A 14,513-nucleotide genomic window follows, 5' to 3' on the forward strand; every position below is an offset into this window, starting at 1 on the left:
AAACAACATAATATTCAGGAATGATCGGACAACGCTGAACGCAGCATTGGTTGCATGCCAAACTGAGGCTTATCTTTGGGGGGCTCGATTGCCGCGAGATGATAGGGACATTGTTACTTCATGGTGCTCTACAATAGCTAGCGCAATGTAAACCTTAGCATACCCCACCCCCTGCCACCACCCCCGCCCCCCCCCCCCCCCCCCCCCCCCCCCCCCCCCCCCCCCCCCCCCCCCCCCCAACCCCCCGCCCCACCCCCCTCCCCCCAACACGGCTGAATATTACCAGTCAGAGAATCAGATCGGCTGAGGTGCCAGAAGAGTAAAATTTAATGATGGCAAATGTAAGCATGGATGGTTCTGAGAAATATGGAGAGCAGCATATATCACAAACGCGTGTTCTTACTAATAATATACCTAGACAAAGACAAAGATAGTCTCAGTTGAAAGACACATACTAGCAGCAAAAGTATACGAACAGAGTCGTCATAGGATTCTAACCAGACACGGACAAGGACAACTACTAGTCTAGAATCTAGAAGAGGCCAGAAAGATATAAGTAGTATAGCATCAACCAAAAAAATTCCTAAGCATCAAGGTGCAGAGTTGACCCCATAATGACATTGTACTCAGCAAGTGTCTTCCCATCGTCAACAAGCTCATTGCCGTCAAAGGTGAGACTCTGGTGGTCGCCGATCATTTCCTTGACATCGCCAATGGTGTTCGACGGGTCGACCTCCAAAGTGATCGTCTGGCCAGCGAACATCTTCACGAAAACTTGCAGGGTGGATTCATTCTGGATACCGTAATCGGCGAGCGTCTGCCCGTCCACAAGCTGCTGTCCGTTAAAAAGGAGCCTCTGTTGGTCCTGAACCTTCGCCTTCACATCGCCAATCTTGTCAGCAACCTGAACCTTGAACCTGATAGCGAGTGTCTTCACGGCAATCCGCATGCTGCTGCTGTCAAAGATGATCCTCTGCTGCTCCCGTATCTTCGCCTTGACATCACCGACTTTGTCGGTGGGTTCGACCTCAAGGGTAATGATCTTGCCATTGCTGCGCATCTTCACGAAAATCTGCATTACGCTGAAGTCGATGTACAGGGTAGACTCCTTTGGGATCTCATGATAGTAGTATCCAAACGTACGATCGTCGTTAAGCTTCTTGTTGTTGCCGTCCGCCAAGAAGAGGTTCTGGTGCCGGCCAATCCTTCTCCTGACGTCGCAGATGGTGTCTGATGGATCCACTTGGAGCACGATGGTCTTGCTCATCAGTGTCCGTGTCTGTACGTAGATATACCTAGGGGGTGTGCAGGTAGGACAATGAAGACTACGCAGCTGAAGTTGCAAGGTGCAAAACTCCACGAGGTTGTACTCGGAGAGTTTGTGCCCATCCTCAAGCATCCTGCGACCGGCAGGGAAGAAAAGCCGCTGCAGCGCTGCTGCTCGAAAGGAATGCCCACCAAGTCCTCAACCTTGGCCTTGAGGCTGTCAACCGTGTCAGAAGAGGGCTCCACTTCGATGGGGACTGTTTTGCCAGTGAGGGTCTGCACGAAGATCTGCATCGTCTAAACACAGCACAGCACACAATAATGATTTTAGTAATCGGTGGATTACTACTGCTACAAAGTTTGTAATTTCGTATTCACTCTACTCCTCAATGAAATCCGTGCTCATGCACGTTCGAGAAAAAAATGATTTTAGTATATCAGATTTTAGTAGCAGTTGTATCGAAACAAACGGCAAGGGATCGGCCAAGTGGTAGATGAAGACACTCAGTAACCTTTCGGTGCAAAATTGGTCAATCGACCATGCAAATGATTAACCTATAAAAACTATGATATTGCTCAGTGGATTTAATTTGTCAGGCCAAAAGAATAACATCAGAAGGATATTAGTTTGTTGAGAATATAAACATGTGCATCAATCAGGTGTGTCGAAAAGTAGAAGAAAACGGTTTCAAAGCCTTGATACAGTTTAATTTATCTGATCCATACATGCCTCGACAGCTCGACCGGAGTAACAACTTGAACTCCGCGGCCTGAGCTTACGGGGCTCAAACGATCAGAGCGCATAATACGAAGACTGGGTTAAAACTTAAAAGGATCACCTCGTCGTCGTCTTCGTCGCCGTCGTCGGCGGCGGCGGCGCTACCACGATGGCGTCGTGTCTAGGTCGCCGTGATCACAGCTAGCCCAACCACAGAGAGAGCTTTCTTTCTTTCTTTCTTTTTTTTTTTTTGAGCAACGAGAGAGCTTTCATAATACACTAACCAATATGCGGCTCGGCCCAACTCAAAGCCATATCGCTGAAGGCTCAAGTCACTCGCATTGTGCTTTCGTGGGCCGAACCGGTCGGACGTGCGTAGCTCAGCAGGCCCCGCTATACCTGACCTGATCCAGGTGAGCCGCTGCTTCCCCTCAAAAAAAAAAAAAAAAACCCCCAAAAAAAAGGTGAGCCGCTGCTGCTTCTGATCTGTTTCGGCTCAATAGTGCGGGCTTTGTTTTTTTCGTTTCCTTTTTTCTCTTTTTTTTTTCAAATTCTTATCAGTAGCCATCATCATGATACTTTATCATTTTATATATCCATGTTGATTGTCAGGAAAATACTCTTTTGCTCTTTATAAGTACATTTATTTCCACTATTTTTTCTTGACAAATTAAAGGCTACATGTTTAGGGTCCGTCAAATTAAGGTCTAGATATTTATAATAATTATCGTAAAATCTTCATAATTTATTTTTTACTAGCACGTCTCATAAGGATTAGCAGCATGCAGTACTCCATTACGGTACCATCTTTAACCCCGGCATAAGTGCCCTCGTCTATGTCACTAGCCATGGAACCACCCAATCCACATCTCCCACCGCTTGATAGGTGGCGTCCCTGTCGCCCTGCCTCACCAGTCTCAACCGACACAACCGCAGTCCACCTGTCTCCCTATAGACCCCTTTTACAATTAGAGAATATAAGTGAAAATTAGCTCATAACCATTAAAAGATCCCATCTTTAGAAAAATACCATTAAAAGATTGAACTGCAGAAAAATACCATTGAAAAGTTCTTCCGTTGTAGCATTTTAGCACATCCATTAACTCAACGTTAACTCCTATTGCAGATTCATTTGAGCAGCCTTCACACCTTATTCTAACAACAAACATGTAAAAAACAACAAACATTGAGAAGCCCTTCAGACCTGATGACTGCAGCATATATGATGTCGTCTAGCTCAAGCCCCCAGGATATAACACTCTCATCAATGTAGACATATATATAACAAAAATTTCAGCATGGTTTCTCTAGATATTTCGGCATGGTTTCTCCAGAAGTTCCAACATGGTTTCTCCAGAAATTACACATATATATAAGACCACAGTTCACACACTAAAGTACTAATATAGCTAATTCATCTACTCAATGATGAGCCTCCGATTGATTCCACTAGGTGAAATTACAGCCATCCTTCTAGTTGTTACACCCGGACTTGAATGAGGCGTTGGAGAGGGTTCAGCAGCTGCTTTGGATGTCCCAGCATTAGTTGTCAAGGCTCCAATAGATTCAGAGTTGTTTATCCTGCGTTTGAAAACTTGGGTTGGTAAAACAACATTTTGAGCACGTAAAAGAAACAAAATATTACATTACCTTGATTTTTCCCTTTTTTGGGATGAGGCGGTGGAAGTTCTTGTTCTAATTCAGCTTGAGTAGCATTACAACCCTTCTCTATATGTCCAAACTGAAAACACCTTTTGCATTGGTATGGTCCTCTTTTTCCTGGCTCTCCTTTAGCCTTTACTCTTTGTTTCCTTGGTCTACCAGCAGCCCTTTGTAGTGGTGGAGGAATCATTTCAAAACCAAGACTAACCTTTGGCCATTCAGACTTGTCATTCATAGGAGAGATCTGAAATTGGTAAGCCATCTTGAATCTCTCCACAAAATAGTAATCATGTACAAAGTCCTCAATGTTTAGTTGCCTCACTTTCCCAAATAAGTATATAGCATGAGTGCATGGTTTTCCAGACACCTCCCATTACCCACAGCCACATTCTCTTTTTGTAAGGTCAACTACATACTTCCAAGTTTTTCCTTCCTTTGTTGTTTCTAAAATTTCAGCTGACATCGGACCACTTTTGTTGATATCATAGTACAACCCTAAACTCTTCATGTTCAGCTCATGTATCACACTAGGGAGGATGCGCCCTTGAAGTCTGCTGGCTATCTCTTGCTTTGTGTAGATTTTCTCCATGATCTTCTCTCTGATCTTATCCATTAGAACAACAACTGGAAGGTCTTTATAATCCTTAATCTAATTATTGAAGCATTCAGATATGTTATTGTTAACATAACCAACTTTGCATTCTTTGGAGAATTTAGATCTACTCCATATCAGCTTGTGATGGTTGTCTAAAAAGGGAATTGCTTTAGGACATTCAGTTCCAATTTTCTCCAACAATGCATCATGCCTTCGAGCTGTACATGCCCATGCAAGAGGCCACATGTACTTCAGCACCTCACCACTGAATTTATTTCTAAAATTAGCCATTAGGTGTCTAAAGCACTCACGGCGCTTTGCATCACCTTTGAAGACTTTATTGACACCATATGCTAATCCTTTACATGCATCAGTATGGATTGTCAACCCAGGTGGAGTACCAATTGCTTTCTTTAGGTTTGCCATGAACCATGCCCAGTTGGCATTTGTTTCCTTATCAAAAATCCCATACGCAACTGGATACATCCAGTTGTGTCCATCAATTGCAGTTGCTGTAGCCAATTGCCCATTATACTTTCCAGTCAAGTGAGTAGAATCGACACAAAGATATGGCCGGCACCTAGACAAAAAACCATCAACACATGCTCTAATACAAACAAACATCCTTGAGAAATGTATTTTTCTTTTGATCTTCTTGCAATCAATCCCAACAATGCTTCATGGGCAAGGTTCTTCTAGAGCTGCTTTGAATCTCCATAACATTGTGAAACTCTCCTCCCAAGTACCATGAATATCATCCATTGCTGATTTCTTCCCAGACCACACTTTAAAATATGACAACTCAATATTGTAATGCTTTTCCAATCTTCTTTGTAACTTCTTTGAGCTAAGAGTGGGATCGTCTTCAATAATTTGTTTCGCCCTTTGAGATATCCAAGCTGTAGAAGCTTGGTGGCCTTTCATAGTTGCTGAACTAGGACAAGTGTGATCATCCAGTTTTGAGAGTTTGACCACCTGCAAAAAAATATGACTATAAGCTTCACCTTAAAAAAATTGTATCACTCTACAACAAATATTAGATTATAAGCTACACCTTGCAAAAATTGTATCACTCTACAACGAATATTAGATTATAAGTTATAAAGAAAGAATAATAACCATGAATGTGTCGCCACCATGAAGTTTCTTTGCAAAAATTCTCCAATCGTAGTTTGCATCTGCACACCTTGCCATGTACCTCTTTTTGTCACTATGTTCAACCCTAGTATCAAGCTCATTTTTTATGGCATATGTCCTCAAGGTCATGATGAACTCGTTCTTGTCTCCAAATGTATCTCCTTCATTAATGACCGGATTCTCTTTGTCATGTGTTGTGAAAGGCGCAGCATAATCATCTATCATAGTAGCTTCATCATCATGAACACATTCAGAATCAAAGTCTAGAACAGATCTTGCCTTCTTTCTTTTCTACACCTCTACTTCAATATTTTCTGCTGGTTGTGTATCATTAACTGCAGCATCGACTGGTTTGAAGTATCTCCACTCTTCACCTACTCCGGTTGGCTCATCCCCATCAGGGTCACACCCAACAGTCATGAAGTGCTCCTTCTCCTCCTCTTCAGGCATTGGTGGCCCTGCTATGGTTTCTCCATATTGTGGTACTTCTTAATGGAGACGGGGATCCTGATCTTCCGTCAGGTGATGGTAACTATTGTTGTGGCAGAGAATGACACACCGATCCGGCTTTAGATCGAAAGATCGAACCCTGCAATCTTAGCACCACAAAAATACTATCCCTTCCCCTCTTAGTCCTTGGCAATCCCAACACAAAATCCATAGATATATCTGCCCAAGGAGTAGAAGGAACAGGAAGAGGCATATACAAACCATGTGGGTTCAACCACGACTTAGCTTTTTGACATGTGGCACACCGAGCCACATATCGCTCTACATCTCGCCTCATCCTTGGCCAAAAGAAGTGTGTGGACAGCACTTCCTCCGTCTTCTTGGCACCAAAATGTCCCATCAATCCGCCTCCATGTGCCTCCTGCAACAACAAAAGACGAACGGAACCAACTGGAATGCATAGGCGGTTAGCTCTAAACAAAAACCCATCGCTGATCATAAACTTATTCCATGTGCATCCCTCTCTACAATTAAGCAACATATCTTTAAAATCAGGATCAAGCGCATATTGTTCTTTAATGGATTAAAGACCAAAAATTCGGCAATCAAGTTGGGACAACAATATATATCTTCTAGACAAAGCATCAGCAATTACATTATCCTTCCCTTTCTTGTGTTTGATAATATAAGGAAAAGATTCAATAAATTCAACCCATCTAGCATGCCTACAATTCAGATTATTTTGAGAGCGAAGATACTTAAGCGATTCATGATCAAAATGAATAACAAATTCTTTAGGCCATAAATAATAACGCCACGTCTCTAAAGAACGAACAAGTGCATACAATTCTTTATCATACGTGGAATAATTAAGAACAGGACCATGTAATTTTTCACTAAAGTAAGCAACATGTTTACCATCTTGCATCAAAACACCACCAATGCCAACTCCACTAGCATCACATTCTAGCTCAAAAGTCTTACCAAAATTTGGAAGTTGCAGCAATGGTGCGTGTGTAAGCTTGTCCTTCAAAATGTCAAAGGACTCCTCATGTGCCTCTCCCCAATGAAACACCACTCGGAGAATGACACACCGATCCGGCTTCAGATCGAAAGATCGAACCCTGCAATCTTAGCACCACAGCTCCTCTGGTTATCAACCAAGTCACGGACCAGGTTGACCTCGCCAATAAGGCTAATCCCTGCCTGCGCAACGAAGAACACAAGCAAGAACAAGAAAGAATGCAATCAAATTGCAGATGAAAGATTAATCTCACGAGTTGGGGTCTCACAAACCGATGAACGGCGAAACTGTTCTTGACAGAATAATCTAAGCAAAACTCGAACCCTAATGGAGGGGCGACGGCTGTTTATGAAGACTCTAGGGTCGTGCAAGACCCCTAGACGCGCCCCTAATGGGCCAAACTCGATACATGGTCCAACGGACCAAAAGACGATGTCGCAGCACCCTGACAGATTCTGGATGCTGACTTGTTTCGACGATTCCCATTGATTCCGAACAGCTTTTGACATGAAACCACTTGGATTGGCTTCCTTATCAAATTAGCTTTCCATACATATGTGGATCATCGAAAACGGAGTCCGGATGCGTCCTGCGTGACCAGTTTAAGGCAGACTGGTCCTGGAGGCCGAGGCAGACTCGAATTCGTGTTGGACTAGGCCTCCGGCTTGTGTTGGACGTCCTTGCTGGTCATCATCACCTCCTCCACGTCCTCTTAGTCCCTCTTGACCCTCTCCAATGTTCCTAAACAAGATAACATCATTAGGTAGTAGTCTATTCTCAAAAGTATGAAAATGATCGCTTAAGAACGAGCTCACCTGTAAATTGAGTTGACGTATTCGAGCCCGGGTCATTGGACCTTGCATGACGGTTGGAGGATCAGCTGGTACATCCGAAGGAGTGATGTCCTCATCACTTCTGTCCATTCAAATCCCTCAAATTCCATCTTCTTCTCAACAACTGACACTTCATTAGGCATGCCCATCCATGTTCACTACAGGAGGCATCTCATCCCCCTCCACATGACTGCCCACTATCATCATCAATTTCACCAATTGAGATGCCCTTAGCAAGCTGCGAAGCTGACCATCTGAAATTAACTTGCATGTCCAATGCATCCCTTTTACAACCCAGAAATTTGCCTGCTGGTTGCTGTCCCATGTAAAGTGAGAAGCAATATCCTTCTCTAGATTAATGACTGAATACTTTTCTGAATCAACAACCCAGCTTACATCTCTGCCTCTATTGTAGACCTTTTTACCATGTATAATACTAAAGTATGAGTTCACAGTGACCTCTACTCTACAAGCATTCTTTGGATCAATCCTGTGATATGTAGCCCAAAACACATGGAATAGAGGGGAAACAGTAAGGCCCAATTCATAAAAAATTCAGGTCCTCATTCAGTACATTCACATAGCCATGTGCACACAAAAAATACCAGCAAAATAGATACAAATTGGAAGAATGTAGAGTGTGTACAAGGAGATTACCCTTCTGGAATTTCAGTAGCGTCCATCTTCGCTCAAATCCCCAATCCCTTGTCACAGCACTACCGAATCCCCAATACCTAGAGTTCAGACCATGAAAGAAGAGCATAAGAAGAATGGAGAACAAGGAAAGCACGGAAGGAGAGGGGCGCACCATGGAGGATAGGCCTGAGAAGTCACCGCCGCTGCTGTCGTCGCCGAGGGGAGGAGCGTCGCCGCCGAGGGGAAGAGCGCCGCTGGAGGTCACGCCCAGGTCCGAGACCTTCCTCAGGCTGGGTGCGTTGGGCCAGTCGGTCAGGAACTCGTGCTTTTGAGTTGGATCCGATTTTTCCCTCCAGCTAACGTGAAGTTAACGGGAATGGTAAAAGGCTACAACGGAGAAACCTTTCAATGGTATTTTTCTGCAGTTCAATCTTTCAATGGTAGTTTTCTAAAGATCAGATCTTTTAATGGTATTGAGCTAATTTTCCCTTGAAAGGGAAGGTGCGGAAGCGGCGGGGGTGACGAGAACAGGAGCAGCGGATAGGCGGCGAGGTCGGGGCCGACACGGACGTACCAGGAAGGAGCTGGATGGTCGTGGCGTTGCGAATCGGACGGCATAGCGACGCTGGTCTACTGTATTATTTTTGCTATCCAGAGCCGTCGGTGTGCAAATCGGACGGGCCAAAACGTAGCAGGGGGCTGTATTACTGTGCGGCTCATAATGTAATGTAGAGATTTGATTTGATACGGGCCAAAACGTAGCAGGGACTGTATTACTGTGCGGCTCATAATGTAAAGATTTGATTTGATATGATATGATATGCATCTCTATTCTATTATTGTCCTCAATTTCTAAAATCTTACTACATCCCGGGAAGCTAGGGCCCGTTTGGTTCTTGTACCAGTAGAGCCAGGCTCGCAAATACGAGCGAGGCTCAGGCTATCCGCACTCGTTCACCTCTATTATCATCTCTTCAAAGGAATATTCTATTCTAGTCATCGAGATTCTCTATTCTATACCCATTTCTCCCGCACCCGTGTTATCTCTATCCCATACTCTATACCCACTATTCCATATTTTATTCCCCTCCCTCCCCCTTTCTCTCTCTCACCGCTACAGTGCGCTATAGTGTTTACCGCGCCTCCCTCGCCTGGCTGTCCGTAGCGGTGGCAGGCCCGGCCGGTACGCTAGCGCGCGCGGTGCGGGCGCGCGGTACGCCACCGCTAGCGTACCGGACGTTTTACCGGGCAGCGGTGCGGACAACCTCATATGGGACAGGCTAAGCGCATGCAACGCTGTCGTGTTTGGTTGACTGTACCTACCTAGCCTGGCCGAGGAAAGATGTTGTTTGGTTGTATGTATGAAGATATATTGCATGAGATAAAACATTACAAGGTTATGATTATGATTTTTATTTTGTGCAAATACACTTTTAAAGTTCTTATTTTTATCTAATTATGTCTTAAACATCCTTAAAACACATTAATATCACTTAATATTCACTAATCATATACTAATAGCACCATTAACCGACTAACAGCTGCACCGAACGAGCCTGGCTGAGGAGGAATGCCCGATTTCCTCGTTCCTCTGGAGCCTAGCTAAACGGGGGCGAGTTGCACGAGGAGAGCCTGGTCGAAGAGGAGGACCAGGCAACCAAACGGCGCCACCCTGCATCCCGCCGCCCTGGTTCAGGCGGATGCAGGGAACCAAACAGCGCCTTAGGCGGAGAATACGCTCACCACAAGTGTCTAGCCTGGTCCGCATCCATGGGCCTGGCTCACTCCAGCCAGGCTGAGCGCATGGATGCTCTTGTGTTTGGTTCCTTGCATGCAGGTAGCCTGGTTTGGAAGAGACGTTGTTTGGTTGCCCGTATGAGTATAAATCATGTAACACGAATGTGTCAAAATAAATACTAAACTATTAATTATTTACGATATTATGTCATAATGAAATTTAATTTACCTTATACATTCTTAATTTGTTTAAAAATCACTTAATATTCACTAATTATGTGCTAATGACGTCATTAGCTGTGCTAATCCTGTAGGATACGGCCGATTCCCCTTGGGCCTGGCTGGGAGGGCTCCTTTGCACGCACTCAGCCTGGCTAGTCGGCACAACCAGGCAACCAAACGCGCCCCTGCATGAGACGTGCCTGGCCGAAGGGCATGCGGGCAACCAAACGTGCCTTAACACAGAAAGGAATTGAGGAATCTTGTGGCAACCACAGCTGATAGGCAAACCAAACACTGCCTAAGTTGCCGTGGCAGCCGCAGCTGTGGGTCGTGGCGAGCGTTGGCGGGCAACCAAACAGCCTCATGGAGCTCAAACTCGAGGGCAGCGCTAGTGTGATGCTGGTGCATCAGCCTTCAGCGATAGGATCCTGCTGCTGAGCAAGAACAAGGGAAGGGAGGACGTAGCAGGATCAATCAAGGATGCTCTGTGTGTTCAGTTGCTGCCACGCTGATTCTGGCAAGGAGGGGATGCATAGTTTGACGAAGCAGGGGATGGCGCTGCTGGCTGCTGTAGCTCTCCTGTAGTCTTTTTTCTTTGGGGGTGTTTAGTTCCCACCCAAAAAAATTTTATGCAGTAAAATCGAATGTTTGACACATGCACGTAGCACTAAATGTAATAAAAAAAACTAATTACACAGTTCGCCATGAAATTACGAGACGAATCTTTTAAGCCTAAGCAGGCCATGAGTAACCGTAATTGCTACAGTAACCCACATTTGCTAATCACGAATTAATTAGGCTTAATAAATTCGTCTCGCTGTTTTCAGGCGAGCTGTGCAATTAGTTTTTTTATTAGTATCCGAAAACCCCTTCCGACATCCCTCGAAAGATCCGATGTGACACCCAAAAGCTTTTCACCCATGCTGCGTTTAGTTCGCGAAATAAAAATTTTTGGATGCTACATCAGATGTTTCGGGGATGTCGGAAGGGATTTTCGGATACTAATAAAAAACTAATTACATAGCTCGTCTGGAAACTGCGAGATGAATTTATTAAGCCTAATTAACCCGCCATTAACACATGTTGGTTACTGTAACACTTTTGGCTAATTATGGACTAATTTAGGCTTAAAACATTCGTCTCGCTATTTTCAACCAAACTGTGCAATTAGTTTTTTTCGTCTACATTTAATGATCTATACATGTGCCGCAAGATTCGATATGACAGTTTAAGGTGAAATTTTTTTGAACTAAACAGGGCCTAAACACCCCCTTTCTCCTTCCTGGCTTCCTCCATTGTCCACTCTCCATTGCTTCCATGAGAGAGGAGAGCGGTGAAAGGTCGTCTTCTTTTCCGATCCATCCACTCCTGTACATGCAGCGCTGCAGCAGCAGCAGCAAGAACTGCCCCGGCGCAGCCGCACAGACGCACAATACACGGCTCCGGCCAGGCGGCTACCGCCAGTCCGCAAACTCCATGCGTGCATGTGTGCTGCGGCAGGGTGCAGGGACAGCCGGACAGGGAGTGGGTCTCTGCTGCCTCCTGCCATAGGATAGGAGAGACTAGTGCCATGGCCTTGGCCTAGCAGAGTTGCGGGCTCGTAGCCTGTAGCCCAGCCCACACGGCCCCACCCCCTGCACGTCTGAACTCAGCTCAACTGCTTGGTCGTCGCGTAATGCCAAAGCAAATCACAGAGGCGGAAATTCTTATAGACATGCGACCGTTGGATGCTGCTTTAGGTGTGTGCCAACTTTTACGTTCTTGTATTTCTTCCTGAAACATTTTTTTTTTCAAACCGTATACGAGTACACCACCTGACAACTTTTTTCTTCGCTCGTGGCCTCTCACCGGTCACCACGCGACCCACCCATCTTCCACCTTTTGCTTCTCTCCGCCGGTTCGCTGGTTGGATAAGCCGGTTAGAGTGATTTACACGGTTAATTTATTATAAAAAAAAATATTATATCTCTTTTCTTCTCGTAAGACACGCAGCCTGTTTGTTTGGCTGTGGTTTATCGTAAACGATCGTAAATTTTTAGTCGGAACAATATTTTTCTCTCACACAAACCAGCCAGCAGTACTTCTTCACGACCCAGCAATGATATGAACAAGCCAACCGAACAGACTGACGACACCGCACCACCATGTCGTGACTCAACCTCGCCTACGCCGGCGCGCTGCCGTGTCCTAGCAGCGACCAAGACTGGCGCTGCGCCGCAACGGCGACAGGAGAGGCAAGTACTACGGAGCGGCTTCCTCCGCCACCGCCGCCGCTGTGGCCATAGGCGCCCCCGCCCCGACCTGTCCAACCGCCTCCACCACCGTCAGAACCCTAAAGCCGTCCTCCCGCCGTCCCTATTGCCTGGCCGGCCTGTCTCCCCCGAGTCCCTTCTAAGCCCACCAGAGTTGGGGAAGAAGAGGGGGAGAGGCCGGCCGGAGGGACTCCGTGGCACGCCTGCGAGCTGATGGTGTCTGCTATGGCGTGGCGACGGGCGGCGGATACGATTCGGGAGGAAGGGGACGACATCCGGCGGGCCGTGTCGGCGCTATCGCTCAGGCGACCTGGGGAGGAGGAGGCGGCGTTCGTCGAAGCGCTGCGGGCGCAGGCCGCCTTCTCAAACGCGGAGGTGCTGCTCGCCGCCGCACGCCGCGTGCAGGAGAAGGAGCTCCGGAGGGTGGCGGGCGAGGGCGATGAGCACTACCGCCTCGTGGACCCCAACATGCTGGCGTTCGTGGGGTACGTGGCCGGCCACACGGACTCGGCGCTGGAGGCTGGCTACGTACCGACGGCCGAGGAGCTGACCGAGGCTGCCCAGGTGGAGGACGAGGCCCTACGGATGGAGGAGAGGATGGCTAGGATGGCCGGCCGGCTCAGGCGCGGCGACGCGGAGTCCGCGGCCAGCAGGCCCGGCGAGGAGGCCCTCATGGCCGCGCTGCATAGGCAGGCCACCAACGCCGACGCGGCACGTGACACGGTCCATGCGTTCACCACGTCCGTGCGCCGCTTCCGGGCCGCCGGCAGCACCGACGGAGACCCAGTTTCCTCGTCGCTGGGAACCGATGGAAGGCGAGGAAAGAAAAAGGAAATAGTAAAAAGGCAAATGGGAAGGGAAAGGATGATCTGCCTGTTCGGGAGACCGTATCGTATCGTGGATTATTTACTGCTGGCTGGTTTGGTGTGAGAGAAAAACACTGTTCCTGGCTGGAAATTTACGATCGTTTACGAGCAAGCGAACAGGCTGCAAGACCAGCCCACGCCACACCGGTCAGCCCCAATCATGCGTGTGGGCTCCACTTTTTTTGTTTCCCGAAAAATAATTTTGACTAAATATATATTAAAAATATTAATATTTATAGTATATAATTAGTATCATTAGAAAGATCTTTGATTCTAGTTTTTTAATAAATTTATTTGGTGATACAAATATTGTACGTATTTTCTACAAATCGAGTCAAACTTGTCATTGGTGTACGTGCCGCAAATTTAACTCGATTTATAGAAAATATGTATAATATTTGTATCTTCAAATAAATTTATTAAAAAACTAGATTTAAATATCTTTCCAATGATACTAATTATGTATTATAAATATTAATATTTTTAATATATATTTAGTCAATGTTGTTTCTCGGGAAGCGAAAACAATATATATTTAGAGAGAGTAGATTTGTATTTGGAGCCGGAGTAAATGTGGCACATGTCACGAGAGTTCATCCGACGGCGGCATGTCCGAGGGCATGTGCCCTGAAGGGCAGATTTAACTTTGGGTATGTTTGGATCCCATAGACTAACAATTAGTTGGCTAAAGTTTAGTCCATAAGAATCCAAACTGGTGGACTAGTGGGTGGGCTAACAACTCCCGTGTTTCCTCTCTCCCTCCTGCATGTAGCCCTTGTTTAGTTTCACCCTAACTTCCAAAAAGTTGCTACAGTACCTGTCACATCGAATGTGTGTGGCCCGTGCATGGAGCATTAAATGTAGACGAAAAGAAAAACTAATTGCACAGTTTGGTGGGAAATTGCGAGACGAACGTTTTGAGCCTAATTAGTCCATGTTTGAACACTATTTACCAAATAAAAACGAACGTGCTACAGTAACCCCAAAATCCAAATTCCTACAACTAAACACAGCCGTAGTTAGGGGTAAATTTGTCTAAACATTTTGATAGTGCTAGTTATTAGTTCGTGAATCTAAACAGGGTTAAACTAATCACTAATCAGCTAATCACTAGT

The 14,513-nt window shown here is 45.9% G+C and overlaps 2 protein-coding genes across 2 annotated transcripts; both read right to left on the reverse strand.

Annotated features, from left to right (window-relative positions):
• Positions 1-583: 583 nt before the first annotated feature.
• Positions 584-1,560, reverse strand: LOC136526560 (uncharacterized). The gene is made up of 2 exons (XM_066519187.1): positions 1,408-1,560; positions 584-1,279 (listed from the first exon to the last, which is right to left on the reverse strand). Exons 1-2 carry the CDS (start codon positions 1,558-1,560, stop codon positions 584-586), a joined length of 849 nt encoding a protein of 282 aa, XP_066375284.1.
• A 2,735-nt stretch (positions 1,561-4,295) lies between these two features.
• Positions 4,296-5,828, reverse strand: LOC136526561 (uncharacterized). Its single transcript, XM_066519188.1, has 3 exons — positions 5,676-5,828; positions 4,963-5,216; positions 4,296-4,821 (listed from the first exon to the last, which is right to left on the reverse strand). The coding sequence occupies exons 1-3, from the start codon at positions 5,826-5,828 to the stop codon at positions 4,296-4,298; spliced, it is 933 nt and encodes a 310-aa protein (XP_066375285.1).
• Positions 5,829-14,513: the final 8,685 nt, after the last annotated feature.

The sequence above is a fragment of the Miscanthus floridulus genome, chromosome 19, assembly GCF_019320115.1.
Source record: "Miscanthus floridulus cultivar M001 chromosome 19, ASM1932011v1, whole genome shotgun sequence".
NCBI classification, from domain to species: domain Eukaryota; kingdom Viridiplantae; phylum Streptophyta; class Magnoliopsida; order Poales; family Poaceae; genus Miscanthus; species Miscanthus floridulus.